At 46.4% G+C, this 26,506-nt stretch overlaps 1 protein-coding gene across 1 annotated transcript in view; it reads left to right on the top strand.

The window, feature by feature from the left end:
* Window positions 1-26,506, top strand: part of ARHGEF33 (Rho guanine nucleotide exchange factor 33) — a 166,856-nt gene that overhangs the window by 100,705 nt on the left and 39,645 nt on the right. The window contains exons 5-9 of the mRNA XM_088477650.1: window positions 3,989-4,125; window positions 9,093-9,152; window positions 11,521-11,745; window positions 14,012-14,141; window positions 15,972-16,104. Of these exons, the coding sequence (XP_088333776.1) occupies window positions 3,989-4,125; window positions 9,093-9,152; window positions 11,521-11,745; window positions 14,012-14,141; window positions 15,972-16,104 (685 nt within the window). The remainder of the gene's footprint in view (window positions 1-3,988; window positions 4,126-9,092; window positions 9,153-11,520; window positions 11,746-14,011; window positions 14,142-15,971; window positions 16,105-26,506) is intronic.

The raw sequence follows: 26,506 nt of genomic DNA, 5'->3' as shown, positions 1-26,506 counted from the left end.
CGGTCAAGCCCCGGAAACAGGCATGGAGTACCAGACGTCCGGCCCCCAAGCCAGATGACAAGCCTGCGGCCTGACGGTCCGGGTCTCCCCTTGGGGGATCCCAGGGTGGGAGGCCGCCTGCTGCAGTTCTCCCGGTGTTGGTCGTTCACTACGACAGACACTTGGGTTCTGGAGGTGGTCTCCCACGGGTACGCCCTCTCCTTCCGGCACAGACCCCCGGCTCGATTCTTCACCACGGGTCTACCATCAGACCGGAACAAGGCTACGGAGCTGCGGAAGGTATTGCACACTATGCTCCAGGCTGGAGTTATAGTGCCTGTTCCATTCTCCCAGAGGGGCCAGGGTTTCTATTCAAATCTTTTTTTGGTACAGAAACCCAATGGGTCATATCGTCCGATTCTCAACCTCAAAGCACTCAACAAGTCTTTGCAGGTCCCGAAGTTTCGGATGGAGACCCTACGGTCCATCATTCTGGCACTGGAACCTGGGGACTACATGGTGTCCTTGGACATACAGGACGCTTACCTGCATGTCCCTATTCTTTTGCGCCATCAAGAGTTCCTTCGGTTTGCAATCCGCAGCGACCACTTCCAGTTTCGGGCGTTACCTTTTGGCCTGGCGACAGCACCACGTGTTTTCACCAAGGTGATGGCGGTCATGGCGGCTTCTCTGCGGCTGCAAGGAGTCCGCATGTTGCCGTACTTGGACGACCTGTTATTGGTGGCAGGATCTCCAGAGCTCCTGTTACACCACTTGGACCTGACCATTGCACTGCTGCAACGGCACGGCTGGCTAATCAACTGGCAGAAGTCCACTCTAATCCTGTCTCGGAGGATTCTGCACCTTGGAGCCTTATTGGACTCGGGACAGCAAAGGATCTTCGTGACGGAGGACAAGATCTCTGCTTTACAGTCAAGGGTGCGCAGTTGTCTGCACAGCCGCCGGGTGTCCTTACACTCGGCGATGAGGCTACTGGGCTCCATGGTGTCGGTGTTCGACATGGTGGAATACGCCCAGTTTCACTCCAGACCTCTGCAGCACCTGATCCTGTCCAAGTGGAACGGGCTGCCTCAGTCTCTGAAGTTCCAGACGATTGTGCTCACCCCGGAGGTTCGCCTGTCCCTTGCGTGGTGGTTAAAGACGACCCACCTCAACAAGGGACGTCCGTTCTGGGTTCCAAATTGGGTCCTGTTGACAACGGACGCCAGTCTTCGGGGCTGGGGAGCAGTTTCGGGTCCACACTTGTTCCAGGGCAGGTGGACGCCGACAGAAGCGGAGCTTCCAATAAATATCTTGGAACTCCGTGCGGTCTTCAATGCTCTCCTGCAGGCACAGCGGTTTCTCCAGGGTCACCCGGTGCAGGTCCAGTCGGACAATGCTACCACCGTGGCCTACATAAACAGGCAAGGAGGAACTTGCAGTCGGGCGGCTCTCGTAGAGGTCTCTCGGATCCTGGTTTGGGCGGAGCGCAATCTTCCGGCCATATCAGCGGTCTTCATCCCGGGAGTGCTAAATTGGGAGGCGGACTTTCTAAGTCGCCAGGACGTTCATCCAGGGGAATGGTCCCTGCACCCGGACGTTTTTCAACTACTGGTGGACAGGTGGGGTCTTCCAGAAATCGACCTCATGGAGTCCCGGCACAACAACAAGTTGCCGGTGTACGGGTCTCGCACAAGAGACGAAGGGGCGTCTCTGGTGGATGCTCTGTCCGTCCGGTGGACGTTCAGGTTCGCATACCTGTTCCCTCCGGTCTCCCTTCTTCCACGGGTAATCCGGAAATTCAAACAGGAAGGAGGGACGCTCCTGTTGATAGCTCCCGCGTGGCCCAGACGGCACTGGTTCTCAGACCTTCAGGGTCTGTCCGTGGACAGTCCTCTGCGGTTGCCGCTATGACCGGACCTTCTGTCTCAGGGTCCTTGTCTTCACCCGGACCTGACTCGGCTGTCTTTGACGGCGTGGCTGTTGAGACGGCCATGCTGAGGTCCCGGGGGTTTTCCAGCTCTGTGGTGCGTACCATGTTACGAGCTCGGAAACCGTCTTCCGCGAGGATATACCATCGCGTGTGGCATACGTTCTTCCAGTGGTGTCGACCGAGAGGTTATGCTCCGCGGGAGTTTCGTCTGTCTCGGATTCTCGCCTTCCTGCAAGCGGGACTAGATCATGGGCTTCGCCTTGCTTCTTTGAAGGTACAGGTTTCGGCCCTATCTGTCTGGTTTCACCGTAGGATTGCTACAATCCCGGATGTGCGCACCTTTATGCAAGGTGTTCTCCGTATTCAGCCGCCCTTTGTTCCACCTGTGGCGCCTTGGGATTTGGCTGTGGTCCTGAGGGCTCTCCAAGGACCGCCGTTTGAACCACTGGGCTCAGTGGATATTAAATGGCTAACAGCTAAGACTGTTTTCCTTCTGGCCATTGCTTCGGCCAGACGTGTTTCTGAGTTAGGGGCTCTTTCTTGTAGACCCCCTTTCTTGGTTTTTCATGGGAACAGGGCAGTGCTCCGCACTCGGCCCGAGTTTCTTCCCAAAGTTGTTTCCCAGTTTCATGTTAACGAGGAAATAGTTGTTCCGGCCTTTAACTCACCCGGTCTTTCCGTGGGTGAGGCCTCTTTGGATGTTGTGCGGGCCTTAAGGACTTATGTTGACCGCACTTCTTCGTTTAGGAAGTCGGACGCTTTGTTTGTCCTCTATGGCTTCCGTAAAAAGGGTTGGCCTGCTTCAAAGCAAACTTTGGCAGCCTGGATCCGTATGGCTATTTCTGAAGCTTATCTTCATGAAGGCCTACCGGTCCCTCCTTCTCTGAAGGCTCATTCCACTAGGTCTGTGGGTCCTTCGTGGGCAGCTCGACGTGGTACCTCGGCAGTTCAGATCTGCAAGGCTGCTACGTGGTCTTCTGTCCATACCTTCGTGAGGTATTACAGGTTTGACACCTTCGCCTCTCAGGATGCTTCCTTCGGGCGGCGGATTCTCCTTTCTGCACAGGAGCGTCCCCACCCTTAAAGGATACTGCTTTGGGACATCCCCAAGGTATCCTGTGGATACCCTATGGACCCTGAAGTAGAAAATATGAGATATGGTAAGAACTTACCCTTGTTATCTCTATTTCTACGAAGTCCATAGGGTTCCACAGGACTCCCGCCCTGTCGCACCTGTGCTGCAGATAGGCTTTGCTCTGGTCACCGGTTTTCCGTCTCCCTCTGGTGAGAATGTGATTCTTGTATGTGTCCAGATCTTTGTTCTCTCTCTTCCTTCTCCTCCTCCGGCGTATGGCTCAGTTACTAACTGAGGTGCCTTGGCCCGGGGGCGGGGTATAGGAGGGGGACCTAGTGCATCCTGGGAGGCTGAAAGCTTAACTCTTTGGTGCCCTGCGACTGACGTCACACCTATACCCCAAGGTATCCTGTGGAACCCTATGGACTTCGTAGAAATAGAGATAACAAGGGTAAGTTCTTACCATATCTCATATTATTATTTCCTCTAGATGTTTCCCCTGCATGATTATTCTCTGTGTGGAATAAGTATTAAAAATATTAGTTTTACTGGTATGCTAGATGACAGACTGTTCTTAGCAGGGTATTGATTTATATGAGACTACAGAGAGTGTTAAGCTGCCCATCTACTAGGCGACTTTGACAGGCGATTGCACGATAACAGCAATCGCTTGCAAATTGTCCGCAAATCGGGCACTTTAAAGTCGGAAACGACCAGCGATTCGCACGCTCGCTGGTTGTTTCAGACATCAATCATCGGGCAAACATGCTGGTCAACCTGATGATAACGTCAGGTTCAGCATGGTGCCAGATGATTGATGAGCCTGCACTGAACGACTGCTCGTTCAGTGTAGGCTTATCACAGACATAGAAATGACAGCACTATTACAATGTCGTAATCGTGCTGTAGTTTTTATGGTCTGCTAGTGGATGGGCAGCATTAGGTTTCCCATTTGGATTTTCTAATATAAAATGTGTTCTGAGCTTTTTTGATGTTCCCAGAAGGATCCAGAAAGAAGAGCAGACAAACCAAACACAAGCTCCACAGAATGGCACCTTCCAGACAGCCAATCACTCTGAATCACTGATGGTCAATCATCATTATAACAACCCAGTACAATCATCACCATATGAGAAAGGTACTGTGAGGTTTACAGTGTACTTGTATCTAAGTATATGGCATGTGTTCTGGCTATTAGTGTTTCCTATAATGAGCAATGTTTTCTGTATGGGTATGTGCAAGACTGGATTTCCAAAGCGATACAGGGCTGAATTATCCATAAAGCAGCCTGTGGTCCCTGCCTAGGGCACAATATGCACAGAGGGACCTGGATTACTCCAACCAGTGGCGGATCTTACCTAGGGGCTGCAGCCCCCCAGTAAAGGTGCCCATACACGGGACAATTTTTTACACGATATGGCCAATTACGACAGGTTGGACAGACCAATCATGTGAAGATAGGTGTATTTTGTGTGTTCTGCGACCCCGATGCGCATCCCCGCTGTCCTCTAGTTGGAGTACAATCTTTGGAGTACAATGTGATACACTTATATGCATGTACACTCCTATGATCGTAACGATCAATCGTACACCATTTGACCACATCTTATGAAAAATTTCAAGGGAAGAATTTCAAGGGCAATCGTACAAATTGTCTTGCCAACTTTGAATCGCACCGTGTATGGGGGCCTTAAAATCCTCCACTGTTCAGTGAGCCAGTGCAGTCCGTGACTGTGCTGGCTACACTCTGTGACTGGAGGTGGCTTCCTATTGGAAGCGCCACCTGCCAGTCACGCTGAAGACAGGCAGCCAGGGGATGGTGTCTCCTCCCCCTGGGACTGCCAGTCCAGGCTGCCATAAGTAGAGAGCGGCTTCCAGCTGCTCTGCCTTTCGGGCAGCTCTACAGGACTTCTCGTGGCTGCAAACAATGCAGCCCCAACAAACTGGTGTTAGGCGTATGTATGTGCAGCGCCACCGCCGCTCATGTGCATGCGCAGGTCCCGACGCCTTCTACATTCATTGAGCAGGCACCGGGAGCCAGGCAAGCAGCAGCAGCGGCAGCCCCCCTTCATGTAAGAGGGCAGGAGACACTGCTGACTCCAACCCATTTTCATGTGACTTGTTTATTAAACAAGGAGGGGGAAAAGGGCCCCATGTAGGGAAGCCAACCCGGGATTTAGAGCGAGATTTCAATTCCGGCATTGGTGCCTCCAATCTCGGGATTTTGCGCCGCTTGCCTTAGCCTGGGGGAAGCACTGAGTACTAAGTCCATCGGCTATGACGCTGCCCCCAGGCCTCCTATGGCCGTGCGGCTGCGTGTGACATCATAGAGGTCACGATTCGCAGCCGTACGACAGCCTGCCCCCTTGCGAACCTGGACTAGAAGGCTCTGTAGAAGAGGTGACGACAATGCAGCTGCAGTGTCCCAGCCCTTTAAAGTTGTCCATACTGCACCAGTCAATAGCAGAAGTCCGAAGTCTTAATGCACAACTACAGCAGATACAGGTGGCCATGCAGTGGCGTAAGTTCATCCCAGACGCACGGAGGCAAGTTACAATTTTGTGCCCCGCCCGTCACAACTGCTAACACTGTAATGTAACAATTCACATGCAGACAGGCTATAGATAGACAAAGGCAGCAGCTGATGGTCTGACATGGAGCTCTCCGCTAGTGTATGGTGGCTTCTCAGGTGCCTGGAAGGGGTGCCATGTATTGGGCGGCCGTGACGGTACACTCAGGGTACATAGTTACAGCCCTAAGTGGAGTGAATATGTTGTGCACAATGGAGGAGGTGCCCCTTCAGAGCTGGAGCCCAGCAGCAGGCACCTCCATTGTATTTTATAGTTCTGCTCCTGTGGCCATGGGAGATAAGCTGAAGAGCGGATCAAAGGGCAGTAAATATCTGCAAAAACTTAATAGCCGTTTCAATGAGTTTAATGCCTGTGTGCTGTGGGCGGCTGCATTGATCAACTCAATCCCAGGATTTTTTCAATCCAGAATCCCGGGATTCAAAAATGAGGCAGGATTGGCCTTCCTCGCCCCATGGGATGTTTAGGTTCTGTAGAAATAATACTGTCAAATCACATATTTACATTATGTTTTATGTTAGTAGATTTATTTGTACTCCTTCTGTGGTTTCTGTTATTGGGTCCATACATCAGAAATCACACAAAATTATTCACAGATTCTGCATTTTTTTCCTCAATTCTCCAATCCACCAATATGTGCCCATACATTCCCGATATGCTGTGACTTGCAACATTTTTTCATCCAAAGATCAGAAATGCCAATCACGTGCCAATTTTACTAGTAAAACACTAGTACCATGCTGCAAATTAGCTGATTGTTACCATACAATAGCAATCTACAGCCAAGTGATCCAAGAGGAGGAGGAGCAGGTACTCTTTACCTGGGCCCTGGACAGTTGTAGGGGCCAGCGGGTCCTGCAGCCCCCTTAACAGGATGCAGCACTTCAGTCAGGGAGAGAGAGGAGAGCAGAAGCTGCTGTGTCCTGGGCTAGGGAGAGAGGCTGCTGCAGTAGCACTGCAGTCAGACCTCTCTCTCCCTGCCTGATGTGAGGGGGGGAGGTATCGCACTTGCCCTCCCCCCCCCACTGGATCTGCCACCTTGCTGAGTTGGCAACCCTGTCTACAGTCCCAACTTCTTCGGCAAAATCCAACATGTTGGATTTCTTGATTCATCGATTCTGATCCCTTTTTGGAATTGTTAATCTGTGAACCCCATACAGTGATGATTGTTTTTACTCCTGCTTACCTTCCTTTTGCGGAATGGCCCGCTGTCCCCATACACTAGTATGGGGACAGAATTCATCAAGCTCCGAAAATATAATATTTTCGTAGCTTGTGTGCGGTAGCATTCGCCATCTTTAGATGGCGAATGTTTCTGCTCCGTGCTCGCAACCCGTTCCTTCCTTATGGGAAGGAGGTCCTGGTTGTGAAGAGGGATCCTTTCAGATCCCTTCGCCTCTGTCCGGACGTCGGGGCTCTTTTGCGCCTGTGTGACCTGTAGGTCGCACATGCGCACTCCCGTCACTGCTCCAAAAAGGAGCAGTGAAGCCACTGGCGGGGACAGCTGATTTTGTATCAGCTGTCACCGCGCCGGAGCAAAGATGAATTGCTCCAGATTCCGCATCGAGGTAGTATGTTAATTATAGTGGTCTGTTCGGACCATGATAATTAACATAATGAATAGGCCCCTATGTCTTATATTTTATTATTGGTGTAATGGGAGAGCTTTCCGTCAGATCCAATTTTATGTTAGTGTATTGTATGCGGATATTTGGTGCTTGTTAAGTGACCTTTCCCCCAAATCGAGGCGTTTGACTGATTTTGTGAAATCTCTCCCAATGTTGATCATCACACATAGATTTTAATGCTGGAACCGGTAACCACTATTGGGGTGTAAAACTAAATTGAGGAGCTGGGTAGGTTGGAGCAGTCCTTCCTTGACCTAGTTAAGTACCCACATGCCAAAGCGGGATTTCAGTTGTGGCATTTGATTATTATTATCATCCTTTATTTTTTATGGTGTCACAAGGCTTCCACAGCACCTTACATATTTTATTTATATACAATGGATGGAGCAGTAGCATTTAGGAGGACATTCCTTGTTTAGCAGGGTGCAGAGCCTCAGAATATTTTCCTACGTGTGTGTAAGATATATTTTTATGATGCTTTTGAAATCCAGGCCTCAGCTTATATTTTTAATGGAATCTCTTTTATAGTTTCCAGGAACATTTACTATGAGAAACTGCAGTTATAGCCATATTGTTGTAAATCAGCACAGTAAAGTGCTAAAAAAAAATTAGAGGACATTCAAGAAGCATAATAATGAACATCACACGTAATAGGCCTAAAAATGTATCACAGCTGCATGAGGTGGGAGCAGATAAGGTAGACAGCAGGAAGCTGGGGCCTGATCATGAAAGCTGACAATCTAAGGGATTTCGGCCTATGTAATATAATCATTAAACAGATAAAAGTGACAGTCCCATTAGTCATTCTCATAATTAATTTGAGTCTGAGACATGAAATGAGGCTAAGCCCAGCAATATTATACAGTAGGGGAATGGTGGTTCTGTAGTGACAGTAGGAAACAAGTGTCCTTTCTACTTTTTTGTATCATAATAATATCCAGTCTGACCTGCAAAATGTGATGCTGAGAACCTTTACAGAAGCAGTTTTAGAAAGAAGACGTGCTGCTGTCATGCTTTATGTTATGTATGAGGCAGACAAGTAGGCATGTGGTTACAGATAAGAATGTATCTCTGTACATTTTATGGTTCATTATACACCATTTGTAAATGGGATTACTAGGAGACAGATTACAACTAACTATTCTATCTGACCCATGTTGTTCATTCCATTCTTTCTGTGTAATGTATCTTCTAATATTTGCAGTCTGGACATTGGGCCTGATTCAGACCTGCTCGCGAGCACATAGCGCTCGCAAGCGGGTTGATGGCTGGGCAGTGCGCACACGCGAGCCCCGGAGCGAGTGAGAACTTCACTCGCTTGCACAGCAAAACGGGGTGGCTGTCGATGTTGATAGACAGCTCGCCCTGTTTTGTAGGCAGGTCGGGGGGGGTGGCTGGCCAAACGGAACGTTCCCAAAGGAACATCTGCCGTTTGGGGGCGGCCCTACTGACATCACACGTGATGTCAGTAGTGAACTTCCTGCTCTATTAGAGCAGGAAGTCCACTGGGGCTTGCGGTGGACCAGCCCCTACCACAAGGGTCTCGTCGCAAGCCCGATGGTTGCAACCATCGCCAGGCCGCCCAAGTAGCCGTGGGTGGTCAACCACAGCTTAGCGAGTGGCCTGGAGGCCGGTAACAATAAAAAAAACGGCCCGTCCTGATTCAGAGCGAGCGCTCACAAAGAGCGTCCAGCTCTGAATCGGGGCCATGGTCCTTGCCCGCCAAACCAATTGGAGAGCAGTGAGATCATATGGTGGCATAAATGTGTTTTTTGCTGGTATTAAAATTGATTTATAAAGGCAAGTTGTTACTTTTGGTGATCAGTGACATTGATGCTATTGCAGTGAGCTGCGTTTCCTCTCTCATACTGTACTTTACTTCAATGCAGCACCGGTGTCCAGGTCAGTAAGCGCTGGGAATGAAATCAATATGGCGGTTACCAACACAAGTGAGTAAAAAGTCTCTTTGTAGTCTTGGGATAACAAGAACATTTTCCTCACTCATTCCACCATAACAGGTCGTCTCTTATTACATCTTATTGAGCACTATGTTATAGTGACTGACCTGCTGGTATGTGGAAGGCTCAGAATAGATGACCGTCTGATCACATAAGAACTGTGGCACACAGGCTGATAACGCACTGTCAGGATTAGAGATTAATGAATCCACAGATTTTGTTTTCTTATTTCCATTGTTGCCATTTTTCTTGAACCAACAATGAAAAACAAGAAGCTTAGTAAAAAGCAGCATATCAGACAGAAGGGTGCAGTACGTACGCTAATTCATCACTTCCTGTTCCATGCTATAGCAGCAAAATATCGCATTACCCAGCATTCCAATGGGCTAATTTTTTTTAAATCACATGTCATCCAGTAACATTGGTTTGAGCTTACAGTATTCATCCAAAACCTGAAATAGTTCTTGCTAGTTTTCTTCATTCTAAACAGGAGCATATCACACATACTTCTCATGTAATAGCTATATCCATATTTCCACAGGTTCACAGACAGCCTAAAAAACATATTGGGCCAATTGACATTTAGAAATATTTACAGAATGAATAGAACATAGTCTTACACATAGCTGAGACACACTTGTGACTGAAAACCATTAACCAGAGTCCTGATTATGGGACCAATTTACTGTTTTACTATGGCTCCCTGAACCTGGCTCAGAGCATACATGCCTACTCTCCCAGAAGTCGTGGGAGCCTCCTGATTTTTCGGGTAACTCCCCGCACCCCCCGGAAGAGTAGGCATATCTCCCGCATCACGGCCACTTCCTAGTGAAGTGGGCAGGATGGGGAGGTTTTAAGGGGAATTTTCGGGTCCGCGAGTAGGGGGCGGGGCTACAATGATGCAAATCTTGTCATTAGCCCTGACCATTGCTCGCGGACCCGCAAATCGCTGCCTTTTTCCGGCGGTGGGCAGGTCTAATGACATATACAGTCCGGCCCCACCCCCCGAATCTCCTCTCCGAGGCTTCTCCCAGGGAGGGAATTTAGAATGTCAGCAAGTATGGTTCAGAGATTATTGGCAATAGTGGTGCGGGAATATGCAAATGCTAATTTCAGCTTCCCTTTTGTGCGATGGAGTGTACGAGCAGTGAGAGACACCCTTTTTCAGGCTTTGTGGTCTGTGCATTTGCGATGTAGATTGTAAACACTCCAAAATCACAGCAACATCTGTCTTACCATCTCCATTTCCAGTAACCTAGGGTCTACTCTAGCTATTCTTTTCAAAGCCAACTAACCATGGCCTCTGAAGCTGTGGATTTCCGATTGAGAATGCAGTAGCGTTCTCAGACATGCCCGTAAAACTCCCATAACACGCCCATGAAACAGACCCTTTTTGTGATCACTTTAGGTCACCTCCAAGTCTCCACTCTGAAACGCACAGTGACCGCAAACCCCTTCTCAAATTTTAGCGCTTCCATATGCAATTGTGAACGCCATTGTACACTGTAGCAAAAAATCGATCAACTGCGGAAACATCAAAACTGTGTCTCCATCTCTGAATCAGGTCCACTGTCTGGTAGCAATAAATGAGTATCTAGGCAATGGGAAAAGTTTTAGTCATTTCATCGATTAGTTGCTTACCTTACGAGTGTGATTGGGGAAAGGTAGATTGGAAACTCCTATGAAGAAGAGTGGAACATTCCACTTAAGCCTTTGTTATGTTAGCTTACACATATAGCAATGCTGAAAACAAAACGAATAAGTATGCAACAGTACATAATGCCACCCCATGCTTACAAGCTCTGCGGATTGAAGTCTGTCCTGCATCATGACGCTATGAGCCCCATTTATTAACAAATCTAAATACCAGTAGTATATTTTGTTTAGTATCACAGGTATACAAATGAATATGCCACTGGTATTCAACATTACTTACATCGCTGGCGAGGTCCAGCGACGTCCTCCTCGTTGGCGGGGTCCTCCGCTCAGCTCCTGGCAGCCTATTGCTGCCAGCAACGGGCACCTATGTCATGCGTATGTGCATGACTGTTTAACCCGAAGGAGACCCGGCAGTGCCAGGAAGGCTTTGCTGAAACCGAAAAGGCTGCTGCTGTTCTCCTTTGCCTCCAATGGGGACTGCATTGCTTTTGCCATCTATAGATGATGAGAAAGATGCAGTGACAAACAATGGTTTTCTTAGATTACTGCTGTTTGTTGAATATTAAAAGGATGACATAACCCCTTTAGCAAGTGCTAAAGGGGTTATACATCATTGCTAAATGGGGCCCTATGTACTTACATTAGACAGTCTACATAGATTTTCTCTTCCTATATAATGCTGATTTGTTCTTCTAAGCAGCCCGGGCAACTCACGAAGAAACAGATGAGAGTTTCAAGTCTTCAGTGTCAATTGAAGCACAGTCCAGAGTGTACATGCCTTCTCTTATCTGGAGACAGCCCAAAGAAGGGAGGGAATGGGATGAGGAGAGTTCTTCAAAGGAACAAACAGACAGGCTAAGAGAGCCATTGCAGAGCAGCAGAAGTGCCCCTTTGGAGAACATCCTAAGCGAGCCCAATATCTTTGGTAAAACAATAATAATAGTTAATAATAGCAACAGTAATTGATGTTACGTATAATGCAATTTATTTTCTTTTGAGTGTGGGAAAAACCAGATAGTCTCACACAAGACAGGGTGCATCCCGCCACCCTTCGCAAGCATAACGGCGTTTATTAACGCTGTATGCCTGAAAACAATGTAAAGATGCCATTGCCCACCGCATCCAATACCCGGAATGTATTGCATTCATGAGTTTGGTGCATATGCGGTGAGTGTCCAAACCTCCGGTGGTTTGACTGCAATATCTGCAATAATGGTGCATACCGCCATCAGTGTCAATGCTTGGGATAAAGTGAAGTACCTTGTGTTTGGCTGCACTTTGCAGAGGCAGCAAAATAACATTCTTATAACAGCTTGCTCCCCCCTCTCATTACAGCTGATGTATCCCCATGTGCTGGATTGTAGTAAGTGAGTGTGCTTTATTGCCTACCTCTCTGCACTTACCTGTGAGCTTCCAGATCGCCTCTGAGGGACTGTTCTCAGGAAGCAGCCTGCCACAGTATAATTGATGCATATCCTATCCCCCATTCACCAATGCAGACATGTGTGATTCTGCCACTTATGCCTGCTTGTACTTGGGAGCTCATTCAGATCCGCTCGCTAGATGCGTTCGCTTGCACCCTGCGTATGCAAATCCAGCGCACACCCAGCAAGGCAGGCGATCGCATGGCAAGGCATTAGCACACCCACTATGTATTGGCGTGTGATCACTTAGTGTATGCAGACGCCCACCAGCCATTCTTAAGACGCCCACTTGTGCACATCATCTCCTGGAAGTGCATGAAAACATTGGTACACCGTACACCATCGGATGTGATCGCAGCGCTTGAGGTTGACTATACCCTGCTGCAAGCACTGTGATCACTTCAGAGTGAAATCCCACCAAGTGACATATACTATGATGCTGCCTTTTAATTATGCACGCCTTTGAAACAGCGTTGAAACACTCAGGCACGCCTGCGTTTGCGCCTCCACTCCCCCGTTTCCAGTGCCCAGCCCCTGTCACCACCCATTCACTCTGCTGGGCAGTCTATGTGCAGCGAGTGAATGCTTCCCGATCTCTCGCATTGGTTTGCGCAGGCGCATTGAGATGCGTACGCATGCGCAGAAAGCGACTGTCGGCCAGCTATGAGCATTCGCATCATAACGAGCGGGTCTGAATCAGCTCCTTGGTTCGGCAGGATGGGGACATTCTAACAAGCGAGCACTCACTCTGAATCAGGGCGGCCGCTTTTGTTTTTAAAACCGGCCTCCTAGCCGCTCGCTAAGCTGTGGGTTAGGAAAACGGGTGCAGAGGAAATAGTGCTGTAACCCATAGCAGACAGTCCTACTATAATTGTATTTTTCTAGTCCAGTTTACAGAATGAAAGTAAACGTCTGAGTGATTTATATGAGCTAAAACATCTTAATTCTGTGCATCGCTTTAAGTAATGTCCATTTCTGTCTCCTATGTTATTTCAAATACACATTCTCAAGGACATAAAGAAAGTTAGATCTAACGAACCACTGTTAACTGCCACAACACAGCTTTGCAAAGTGCCTTGGTCTCCTCAGAGGTGACACACAGACACAGCCCAGCCATTATCAAGTGTCAGACTTGGTCCTCAGGGTATTCTGGTGAGAGGAAGATAACCTCTGTCTCTGTTCTGTGACATGTTAGACTATGTTAGAAGAAGTAATGGAGCATACACACGGTCAGATTTCTCAGATCTGTCAGATGAACGATTGAATGATTTGAACGATTTTACCAAAGATTTGAACAATTTGACCGATTGAACGATTTTTGACTGCTCTAAAATGAATGGAATCGTCCAAGTCTGACTGCAAACACATCAGATGTCAGATATCGTTATCTGACCATCGGGAACGCGCATCGTTCAAATCGTTTATCTGACAGATATGTCAGATTTTCTTTCCGATATGAACGATTGAACGATTTTTTAAATTGTTATCGTTCAGATCTGAAGCAAAATCTGACCGTGTGTATGCTCCATTAGAGACGCATTATAGTTTCCCCCTCAGTTTTGGGGTTGCCTTAATAAACATTAAAACTTCTGGGCCTTCTGGTGGTAACTAGCATATCTGTGTGATTATTCTTAATATAATAATATTTTTTAAATGTCAAACATTGTGGTTTCTCATAGCAGAACAAACACCTGAAGTGATGTACAAATTCATTTTTTGTGTTTATAGTGTAACATGTAACTTATTTTACGTGTTTGTAATATAAAGCGAGAAGGCAAAGTGCTGCCAAAGACCTGCTGGAGTCTGAGAGGAAATATGTCCTGAATTTATCTCATATCCTAAAGATCAGGGCCACCTTACAGGGCTCAGATATCAAGAGAACCACTAAGGAGAGAAGGTATGTACTTTCCCTACTCACATTTTCTTTTGCAACGTAAAAAAATAACATTAGTTATAACTGAACCCTAAAAACCAAAACAAAGTGAGACAATTTTACTACATTAGCATAAGGTAGGAATGGCCGCAAAGTTTATCCAGCCGGACAGCAACTACTCTGCAAATAAGTAACTTCCTGTCTGGTAAGTAACTGCTCCTTTCCTGTGACACACTGAGTATGAATGGACATTGCAGAGGGCCATCGGACAGTGTTAGCATTGCCGCCATCGCAACATGCTTTCACATGGTAACCATTCGATGGTGTAACCATTGATGCTCAGCGCACCACTGGAAGTTTGCACTTGCACAAAGGAGATAGGTCAGACACTCCTTCCCGGTGCTCATAGCAAAATGGACATCAACAGCCATTGGATGAGGCTTCGTAATCAAGCATGAGATGGTTGTACCCATCACAAAGAAAGAGCATTTTCATCGCCCGGGAAATAAAATTGATGGTTGCCAACTGTCAGTTTCAGAAGGCCATCCCTAATGTAGAGATTTGCTTAATTCCCTATACTCAAGTCTAAAACACACGCATTTACAATGCACAAAACACACTAATCCATGTACTCTCCACTTAATACCCTACTCCTCTATACTTCTGCTTTCCGTGTGTATGCTTTCTCTCCACAACCTACCCACTATGTCCTACCCCCTCACCTATGCTTCATCACTCTTCGCTCCTTATTCACATTCAAAATCTAACGTGTGGCACAGATAGGATTAGGGCAAGGGAATGACTGACAGTACACATATTAATAAGCGCTATGGGAATGATTCTCAGTTGCTACATTATGATCAGTGTGCAAATGCAGTGTACAGCAGTATACTGAGCTGTGTGCTTTTTGTGTGTGCAACACCCCAGCAGTTCTGTCCGCAAATTCAGCCGCCATCACTATCATCATGTATCCCAGGTGCAGGAGAAACGGCTTACACACTGCATACACATGAGGTCCTCCTTCTCCAAGGTAACGGTTTTCTTCATATGCCCAGTTACAATCCAGAAACACCCACTTCCCGTACAGCAAGAAATGGCTGAGGTCCGTCCCGCTCAGAATCCCCTGCGCATGCACATCTGCAGTAAGAAAAACAATCGCTTGATCCGTCCGTATTCAGAGCTTTACGCAACTCTCCAACAGGCCCTATGTCTCTAGGTTGCATATTACATAATTGACTTTGTTACCAATTTTCTGCACTAATATCACTACACACAACTGTATCTCATGCATAGAACCCCGCTCCTATTTATTAAACTCCACAAACGCGGATTTCCACCCACAAGCCTTCATACTATAACTTATATTTGTACCCACTCATATACTATACCAGTTCTAGAATAAAGAAATGTACCTATATATACACCTGCATACTGTATATATGTATAATTGCTGTCAGTACATACAGAAGACAATACTGCAGGATGAGAAGAGGAGGGGATCCAGAGTTAGCGGTATATATAAACTTATTGTATCATCACAAGCTCTAGACTCCCGTCCTTGACAGGACCATAACACATGAATTCAGGTTTACTGGCCAGCACCCTCAGAGGGAATAATACTACAATAAAACACAGGAGGTGTAGGTAGGTTATGTAGTGGTGTTAAGTAACGCCTAATTTCTATGTTCATGGCCTTGTGTGTGTTGGTAGGGTTTTATATGTCCTTTTTAAATTAAAAACTCTGTTTATTCATTATTTATCTTTTTTTCAACAGAATTTAATCCTTTGATTCATTTTTACTTCATTTATCAAGCTGACTGCATCTTCAAGGGTCACTTTTTGTTCATTTCTCAGTTTCTTCCCCAGTTCCTTGCGGTATTTAATCCAGCATCACCTGGACCTACTCCACATATTACAGGAGAGAGTTATGAAATGGTCCAGACAAGGAATCCTAGGAGACATCTTCCTGAAGTTAACCAATGACGAGGTACCAATGCTGTTTGTCAGTTCTTTAGATGTCTGAGGGCCTTATTCAGCAAGGATCGCCATTGCATGCATATGCATGCTCGAAGGCTCTACTGCGATCACACTGCGATCGCAGTAAGCATGCAGACCCATTGCAGAGTGATTCACAGGAAGTGACCATTTGGGGGTGTTGACGGGGGGGTCGGGGAAACGCAGGCGTGTCAGTGCGTTTGAACGCCGTTACAGGGGCGTGCATAAATTAGCCACTGCGATGGCATACGCAGCTTAAGTACTCACTGTGTGCAATGCAGTTAGTAGTTCTAAGTATGGTCAGGGTTGCTGTAATTCTGCGTGAGGGATCGATGGTACCCAATGTTACCGATGTTTATGTAGGTTTGCAAAGTATTATGGATGTGAGATAGCAATAGTGGGAGGTAGTGGGCATCTCTATGCTGGCAGTGCGACGGCATTGCGATTGCATTCATTAGCATGTTTTCGCAGCAGACCTGCGTGTGATTACGGAGCTAAGATCGCAATAGTGATTCTTGCTATATCAGGTCCTTGGTCACTGCTCATCTCTGTTCTATGTAGAGAGGGAAATTGATTTCTTCGATTCATCATTAAATTATTGTATCAAACATACATTGCAGTAACAGAAAGGGAGATGTATCAAACATTTAGAGAGAGATAAAGCAACCAATAAGCTTCTAACTGTCATTTTTTAAACACTGCCTGTAAAAAGGCAGTTAGATGCTGATTGGTTTGTACTTTATCTCTTTCCACTTTATGGCGCCTATTCATGATAATAAAAATATTACCATGTGATGGTGAACTCGCAAGTTCAATTAAGAATTCTGAGTCCTTCTTCATTCCTCTTTAACAAAAATATCACTTACGAAAAGCTGCGCTTTCTGCAGAGTGTGATAAATTTGGCAGCATCACATCCCCCATAGAAACCTACGGGGGATGCGGCTGCCTGTGGAATTGAGGGATCACAGCAGGTATCTGTCCCTCCTTCATACTGTACATCCGGGGGAAACTTAGGGCCTGATTCAGAGCCGCTCGTAAGCGGCCGCTCGTTCGTTCCGAGCGATGTTAGCCCAACTGCGCATGCGTACGGATCGTTATACGCATGCGCTAACCAGTCAGTGCGGCCGAAATTCATGTGCTCGCAAAATAGCGAATGCCTGCTATTTTGAGTGACAGAAAGAGGCGTATGTGGGTGGTAACAGGGGAAGGTGCTTGAAAATGGGGAGTGGAAATCAGAACGCAGGCGTGCTTAAAGGTCAAAATGGGCGTTTTATGGGTGTGCATATTTAAAACAGCAGCGTCATTGACCACGTCACTGGGTTATTTTATAGTCAGAACTGCTTGCAAAATTGTGGTAGCAAACACCAACCCCAAGAATAGCGAGCAGTTCATACCCTTGTCGATGTACTCGATTAATCTAATAAATAGCGGACATGACGTAGGATGCGAGCGGCCAGGGGGCGTATTTTCCAAAAAACGACCGCAAGTTTTGTTCGCTCGTTCAGACATAGAGGCGTGAACAGACCGCAAACAGCGAACGGTTCATTTGAATAGCCACCCCTTGTTTTAGAACGAACGACCGCAAATAGCGAGTGGCTCTGAATGAGGGCCTTAATTTTTCCTTCATCCACTAGGGGACACTGGAGTATAGACAATGGGGTATAGACGGTGGTAGAGTAGAGCCTGACACTTTAAATAATCTAGAAGTGTTTCTGGCTCCTCCCCCTCTATGCCCCATCAGTTCCAGTTTTAGAAATGTGCCCGAGAGAGCCGGTAGCACATTAGGCTGTCTCCAGCCTTTTCCTTTAATTTAATTTTTTTTTTAATGAAGTTACAAGCATTGAGGCAGGTAGACTGTTTACTGTGGCAGTCTGCCTGTTACGTGGGAAACACCGGGAAGGGAACCGCCATGGCTACTGCAGCCGTTGTCCCTGGAGGGGGGCTTTAGTTTACATTGAGTCAGCGGGCCCGCCACAGTTTTCTGAGGCTAGTGTCCGGGGTCCCCGCTTGCCCACCCGCCCAGCTTCCCTTCCACTGTAAAACCACCACTCCTGACTAGCAGGGGTGGTGGGACAAATCGCTGGGCAGTGTGACACACTGGCCATCACACACAGGGCGCTAACCTCTCAGCTATTCCCTCCTCTATTAACCGTAACTGTACGAAGGTATATATACATGGGTGTTCTGTGACTATCTATTTCTGTTAATTACATGTGACTCCAGGGGCACTAGGTGTCCAGGTACAGCTTGGGCTGTTCTAATAGTGGGCACTCTGCCCCATAACTCTTAGGCCTTGGGCTATCGCTTTGCGGCCTTTGACTAAAATTTTGCGTACTATTGATCTTATCAGTTAATATCTGATACACCTTATCTGGGGATCTGTTATTGAAAATTGCAGTATTTCAGATCTCACTTGGAGGTATGTCCTCTCTAAGAACATGTATTCCAAGTGCCATATATATTAAGCAGATTGGGAGTTTGGACTCACTGGGTGTGGGAGTCTGGCAGTAAACTAACTCCGCTTAGCACTGTTAGTCAATCTCTCCTCTGACCCAGCTCTTTCTACTGGTCTTCTAGCGACCGCCTCTGAATGAGGGCCATAGAGTATTCAGGCAGACTGTTGTGGGGTATATGTAATTATGTATAATATATATATATATATATATATATATATATATATATATACACAGTATATATATATATATATATATATATATATATATGACTAGAAGTGTGGCACTCCCAGTGGCAAACACAGGATTTCTAGAGGGTTTTTTTCAAATGCTTGATTTTAGAGCGAGTGTGGCCAATCCATGAAGAGGGTATAATTAGCACTTAGCCAGCTTTAATATGCATCATACAAAGTATATTGTGTTGCATAATTCCAGCATATACAGGACCAGTGATCACAGTAAGCCATTAGATGCGGCAGAAGGTCCATCCTGTGTGAGCAGAATGGTTTTTTTTCAGATGTGGGCATCATTCCAGAGCATTGGAGGAAGTCTGGGAGTCTGGGGTAGCAGCAGAAGAACCTAGCACTGTCCTGGACATATTGGTCTTCTTATGTACTGGATAGTGTATTATTATACTATGAATACCCCTAAATCGCTAGAGAGAAATAATTGCTTTCCAGACTTTGATTGTGGTTCCAAAGCACAAAAAATTCTTATTGCAATAAAAAGTAAGTTACACGCTTTGATCTATCACAATTAGCGCAAAGACAGTTAAATACAAAAGGTACAGCTTGATACATACGCATGCGCACCGGTCCCGGTATACAGTCGTCAATCCTGAGGTCTGTGGTCATCCAAGAGAATGCCTACTGTCTGGGACCGGTGCACAGGTTATATACCCTACAGATCATGATAACAACAATGTAGACAGACAAACATAATTCCATTGGTTCTTGCTCTTGGTCTTTGTAGTACGCTGTAGTCCATAGTACAGTTCATATGTTGTCACTAGGGGTATGTCCCAATTCTCCAACAATGTCTTGAGATTACATTGTCTTTCTTTAACTGGTATAAGACACTACATACAGAGTATACATTCTAACCAATTCCCTATAATCCAAAACTATTGAACGCAAGATGCGACTTCGTCACTGATAGATTTGAATATCTAGAAATAAACAGGGTGTCAGTATAGTACCAAACATGCCATGTCTGCCATGTTGTATACCTTAAATATCATATATGAACACTTTATACCATAATAATTGTCTGATAAAACCTTTTCTATATGTGCTTGCACAAGTAATAGTGAGATATTTACAGAAATACATAAGTAAGCGTTGTGCGTCTTCATATTAAAATAGTTACAGGGAATGTTCGTGGGTATGTGTGTAAGCATAAGAGCGTCTATGTGTTCACATTGTGTATACACATGCGATTCTCTATGTGTATGCATGTGTGTGCAACTGCATTAGTGATTGTGTCATGGATTAAAATTATATATATATATATATATATATATATATATATATATATATATATATATATATATAGCTTTATCCAGTAACTGGTATTTTTGATATTATATCCGTCTGAATCTAATTACACATGGTCATATAAAATGAAGTTTGTCCTGCTCACAGGTGGGGCAAGCCTATGCCATAGTTAAGAAGTAACTTTAACAAAGGCTTTCTTATGCTTATTTAGAATACAATTGTCAGTACTTCTTAACCACATCAGCATTGGACACAAGGCATACAATTGCTAATGATAGTAACATTTCTGACAATTGTTTCTAAGTCTACATTCAGAACACTTTCTCTGAGCATATCAGTGTCTGTGTTACACTTCAATTGCCACAGACATACTGTATCTGTATGCGGAGGTTCTCAATATATATGCAAACACTCACGGTATCTTTGTGTATTTTTAATTACTTGTCACAGACATATTCCTGCTTCTCACACACTTGACTAAACCTTGAATGACATATATATACGAATTTGTGCACATCGGCTTGCTTCAGCCCATAAACGACTAGATCGTCAGGTAATAATTATAAACGATCATAACCAATTATTTGACTTCGACAATACAGTAATAATAATTAACCCTATTGATGGTCTATAGCAGTGCACCCCTAACAGTGCATGTTTTCCACATCCTCTAGTTGGTGCACAGGTATATTTATTACTGACTGACCCATTTTAAAAGATCCACAGGTGTTGCTATTGCTAATCATTTCATTTGTGATACTGAGAAGAACAGGGGCAGCACTAGTAACATTGTATTATATTAATACTTCTATTGTGGTCATGATGTGTTCTGGAGTGCTAGTGCTGGACCCTGGGACATTATATATATATATATATATATATACATATACATATATATATATATATATATATTAGGGGTGAGCGGGTTCGGATTTCTGAAATCCGAACCCCCCCGAACCCCCCCGATCCGAGTCTGATCCGAGTCAGGCTCGACTTTTCCCGCCTGACTCGGATCTGAAATCGAGGCAAAACGTCATCATCCCGCCTTCCGAGTCTCGCGGGTTTTGGATCCTATATAAGGTACCCGCGTCGGCGCCATTTTCTCACTCGGCTGTGGACAGTGAAGAGGGAGGGTGGGAGTTAGGGCTGTGTAGTGTAGTGTAGTGTAGTGCTGCTGTTGTCCACTACTTCAAAGTCCATAGGGGCTGGCTGTGTTGTGCTGTGCTGCTGTTGTTAATAGGGGCTGTGTCCACTACTTCAAAGTCCATAGGGGCTGGCTGGACTGTGTTGTGCAGTCAGTTCTCCATAGGGGCTGTGTCCACTCCAAAGTCCTGTGCAGTGTCCCAGTCCTAAAGGAGTGCTCTAGTGTTGTCCAGGGGGTGCTCTGTCCATCAGGGGTGCTCCCCCCAAGTGCTAAAAAAATAATATATTTTCTGTGTTTGTGAATTGTGTGCGCAGTAGCCGCACGTGCATCAACAAAGTAGTGCCAAGCGTGCGCCTGTGTCATAAGTAAAGGGCCGGCTGGCTTGACCGTTAAAGGGTGCTGTAACCCCCGAAAGTACACTCCAGTCCAAACCAAAAAAAAATTATTTTCTGTGTTTGTGAATTGTGTGCGCAGTAGCCGCACGTGCATCAACAAAGTAGTGCCAAGCGTGCGCCTGTGTCATAAGTAAAGGGCCGGCTGGCTTGACCGTTAAGGGTGCTGTAACCCCCGAAAGTACACTCCAGTCCAAACCAAAAAAAAAATTATTTTCTGTGTTTGTGAATTGTGTGCGCAGTAGCCGCACGTGCATCAACAAAGTAGTGCCAAGCGTGCGCCTGTGTCATAAGTAAAGGGCCGGCTGGCTTGACCGTTAAGGGTGCTGTAACCCCCGAAAGTACACTCCAGTCCAAACAAAAAAAAAAATTATTTTCTGTGTTTGTGAATTGTGTGCGCAGTAGCCGCACGTGCATCAACAAAGTAGTGCCAAGCGTGCGCCTGTGTCATAAGTAAAGGGCCGGCTGGCTTGACCGTTAAGGGTGCTGTAACCCCCGAAAGTACACTCCAGTCCAAACCAAAAAAAAAATTATTTTCTGTGTTTGTGAATTGTGTGCGCAGTAGCCGCACGTGCATCAACAAAGTAGTGCCAAGCGTGCGCCTGTGTCATAAGTAAAGGGCCGGCTGGCTTGACCGTTAAAGGGTGCTGTAACCCCCAAAGTACACTCCAGTCCAAACCAAAAAAAAAATTATTTTCTGTGTTTGTGAATTGTGTGCGCAGTAGCCGCACGTGCATCAACAAAGTAGTGCCAAGCGTGCGCCTGTGTCATAAGTAAAGGGCCGGCTGGCTTGACCGTTAAGGGTGCTGTAACCCCCGAAAGTACACTCCAGTCCAAACAAAAAAAAAAATTATTTTCTGTGTTTGTGAATTGTGTGCGCAGTAGCCGCACGTGCATCAACAAAGTAGTGCCAAGCGTGCGCCTGTGTCATAAGTAAAGGGCCGGCTGGCTTGACCGTTAAGGGTGCTGTAACCCCCGAAAGTACACTCCAGTCCAAACCAAAAAAAAAATTATTTTCTGTGTTTGTGAATTGTGTGCGCAGTAGCCGCACGTGCATCAACAAAGTAGTGCCAAGCGTGCGCCTGTGTCATAAGTAAAGGGCCGGCTGGCTTGACCGTTAAAGGGTGCTGTAACCCCCAAAGTACACTCCAGTCCAAACCAAAAAAAAAATTATTTTCTGTGTTTGTGAATTGTGTGCGCAGTAGCCGCACGTGCATCAACAAAGTAGTGCCAAGCGTGCGCCTGTGTCATAAGTAAAGGGCCGGCTGGCTTGACCGTTAAGGGTGCTGTAACCCCCGAAAGTACACTCCAGTCCAAACCAAAAAAAAAATTATTTTCTGTGTTTGTGAATTGTGTGCGCAGTAGCCGCACGTGCATCAACAAAGTAGTGCCAAGCGTGCGCCTGTGTCATAAGTAAAGGGCCGGCTGGCTTGACCATTAAAGGGTGCTGTAACCCCCGAAAGTACACTCCAGTCCAAACCAAAAAAAAAATTATTTTCTGTGTTTGTGAATTGTGTGCGCAGTAGCCGCACGTGCATCAACAAAGTAGTGCCAAGCGTGCGCCTGTGTCATAAGTAAAGGGCCGGCTGGCTTGACCATTAAGGGTGCTGTAACCCCCGAAAGTACACTCCAGTCCAAACCAAAAAAAAAATTATTTTCTGTGTTTGTGAATTGTGTGCGCAGTAGCCGCACGTGCATCAACAAAGTAGTGCCAAGCGTGCGCCTGTGTCATAAGTAAAGGGCCGGCTGGCTTGACCATTAAAGGGTGCTGTAACCCCCGAAAGTACACTCCAGTCCAAACCAAAAAAAAAATTATTTTCTGTGTTTGTGAATTGTGTGCGCAGTAGCCGCACGTGCATCAACAAAGTAGTGCCAAGCGTGCGCCTGTGTCATAAGTAAAGGGCCGGCTGGCTTGACCGTTAAGGGTGCTGTAACCCCCGAAAGTACACTCCAGTCCAAACCAAAAAAAAAATATTTTCTGTGTTTGTGAATTGTGTGCGCAGTAGCCGCACGTGCATCAACAAAGTAGTGCCAAGCGTGCGCCTGTGTCATAAGTAAAGGGCCGGCTGGCTTGACCGTTAAGGGTGCTGTAACCCCCGAAAGTACACTCCAGTCCAAACCAAAAAAAAAATTATTTTCTGTGTTTGTGAATTGTGTGCGCAGTAGCCGCACGTGCATCAACAAAGTAGTGCCAAGCGTGCGCCTGTGTCATAAGTAAAGGGCCGGCTGGCTTGACCGTTAAAGGGTGCTGTAACCCCCGAAAGTACACTCCAGTCCAAACCAAAAAAAAAATTATTTTCTGTGTTTGTGAATTGTGTGCGCAGTAGCCGCACGTGCATCAACAAAGTAGTGCCAAGAGTGCGCCTGTGTCATAAGTAAAGGGCCGGCTGGCTTGACCGTTAAAGGGTGCTGTAACCCCCAAAGTACACTCCAGTCCAAACCAAAAAAAAATTATTTTCTGTGTTTGTGAATTGTGTGCGCAGTAGCCGCACGTGCATCAACAAAGTAGTGCCAAGCGTGCGCCTGTGTCATAAGTAAAGGGCCGGCTGGCTTGACCGTTAAAGGGTGCTGTAACCCCCGAAAGTACACTCCAGTCCAAACCAAAAAAAAATTATTTTTTGTGTTTGTGAATTGTGTGCGCAGTAGCCGCACGTGCATCAACAAAGTAGTGCCAAGAGTGCGCCTGTGTCATAAGTAAAGGGCCGGCTGGCTTGACCGTTAAAGGGTGCTGTAACCCCCAAAGTACACTCCAGTCCAAACCAAAAAAAAAATTATTTTCTGTGTTTGTGAATTGTGTGCGCAGTAGCCGCACGTGCATCAACAAAGTAGTGCCAAGCGTGCGCCTGTGTCATAAGTAAAGGGCCGGCTGGCTTGACCGTTAAAGGGTGCTGTAACCCCTGAAAGTACACTCCAGTCCAAACCAAAAAAAAAAATATTTTCTGTGTTTAGCCGCACGTATATATCAAATCGATATAACATAAATGGAGGACCAAACTTTCTCCGATAAAAATAAAATAGAGAAAGATCAAGAACCACTTCCTCCTAGTGCTGAAGCTGCTGCCACTAGTCATGACATAGACGATAACATGCCATCAACGTCGTCTGCCAAGGCCGATGCCCAATGTCATAGTAGAGGGCACATACAATCCCAAATGGCAAAGTTCAGGAAAATGACCTTGAAAAAGACATTTAAATCAGCTGAAGAGAAACGTAAACTTGCCAATATGCCATTTACGACACGGAGTGGCAAGGAACGGTTAAGGTCGATCCCTAGTATGTTCATGACTAGTGGTTCAGCTTCACATGACGATGGAAGCCCTCCTCCCACTAAAAAAATCAAAAGAGTTAAGCTGGCAAAAGCACAGCGAAGAACTGTGCTTTCTAAGAAGATATCACAAATCCCCAAGGAGAGTCCAAGTGTGGTGGTGGTTGCGATGCCTGACCTTCCCAGCACTGGACGGGAAGAGGTGGCTCTTTCCACCATTTGCACGCCCCCTGCAAGTGCTGAAAGGAGCACCCACAGTCCACTTGCTGATATGCAAATTGAAGATGTCACTGTTGAAGTACAACAGGATGAGGATACTGGTGTAGCTGGCGCTGAGGAGGAAGTTGGCGAGGAGGATTCTGATGGTGATGTGGTTTGTTTAAATCAGGCTCCGGGGGAGACAGTTGTTGTCCGTGGGATGAAAAAGCCCATCACGGTCATGCCTGGGCAGAAGACCAAACATTCCACCTCTTTGGTCTGGCAATATTTCTATCCAAATCCGGACAACAACTGTCTTGCCATATGTACCATATGTAAAGGTGAAATAAGTAGGGGTAGGGACGTCAACCACCTAGGAACATCCTCCCTTATACGGCACCTGCAGCGCGTTCATAAAAAGTTACTGTCAAGTTCAGAAACTTTGGCTAAGACCGTAAGCAGTCCAGGGACACCTAAATCCCGTTGTCCTGTTGTATCCAAGCGCCTGCAAACCACACCGTCAACTCCCTCCTCGTCAATTTCCTCCTTAGTCAGGATCGGAAGTAGTCCTGCAGGCCATGTCACTGGCATGACTGACTCTCCTATCCGGGATTCCTCTGGAGGATCCTGCATTGCTACGCCTACTGCTGCCGCTGCTGCTGTTGCTGCTGCTGGGAGTCGTTCATCATCCCAGAGAGGAAGTAGGAACACCACTACTTTTACTAAACAATTGACCCTCCAACAGTCCTTAGCGAGGAGGATGAAGTACGACAGCAGTCATCCTGAAGCAAAACGTATAACTGAGGCCTTGACTGCTATGTTGGTGTTAGACGTGCGTCCGGTATCCGCCATTAGTGCAGTGGGATTTAGACAATTGATGGAGGTAGTGTGTCCCCGGTTCCAAATCCCGTCTAGATTCCACTTCACTAGGCAGGCGATACCGAGACTGTACAGAAACGTCAGAAAAAGTGTCCTCAGTGTCCTGAAAAATGCCGTTGTACACAATGTCCACTTAACCACGGACATGTGGACAAGTGGAACAGGGCAGACTAAGGACTATATGACTGTGACAGCCCACTGGGTAGATGTATCACCTTACGCAGCAACAGCAGCAGCGTCACCAGTAGCAGCATCTCAGAAACGCCAGCTCGTTACAAGGCAGGCTACGCTGTGTATCACCGGTTTCAGTAAGAGGCACACCGCCGACAACCTCTTAGAGAAACTGAGGGAAATCATCGCCCAGTGGCTTACCCCACTTAGACTCTCCTGGGGATTTGTGATATCTGACAACGCCACCAATATTGTGCGGGCATTACATCTGGGCAAATTCCAGCACGTCCCATGTTTTGCTCACACAATAAACTTGGTGGTGCAGAATTTTCTGAAAAGCGACAGGGGCGTGCAGGAGACGCTTTGGGTGGCCCGAAAAATTTCTGGCCACTTTCG

The sequence above is a fragment of the Taudactylus pleione genome, unplaced genomic scaffold (assembly GCF_031769625.1).
Source record: "Taudactylus pleione unplaced genomic scaffold, aTauple2 ptg000201l, whole genome shotgun sequence".
In the NCBI taxonomy this organism is placed as follows: domain Eukaryota; kingdom Metazoa; phylum Chordata; class Amphibia; order Anura; family Myobatrachidae; genus Taudactylus; species Taudactylus pleione.
Note: the sequence above shows the minus strand (reverse complement) of the source record. Positions and strands in the feature narration are given on the sequence as shown.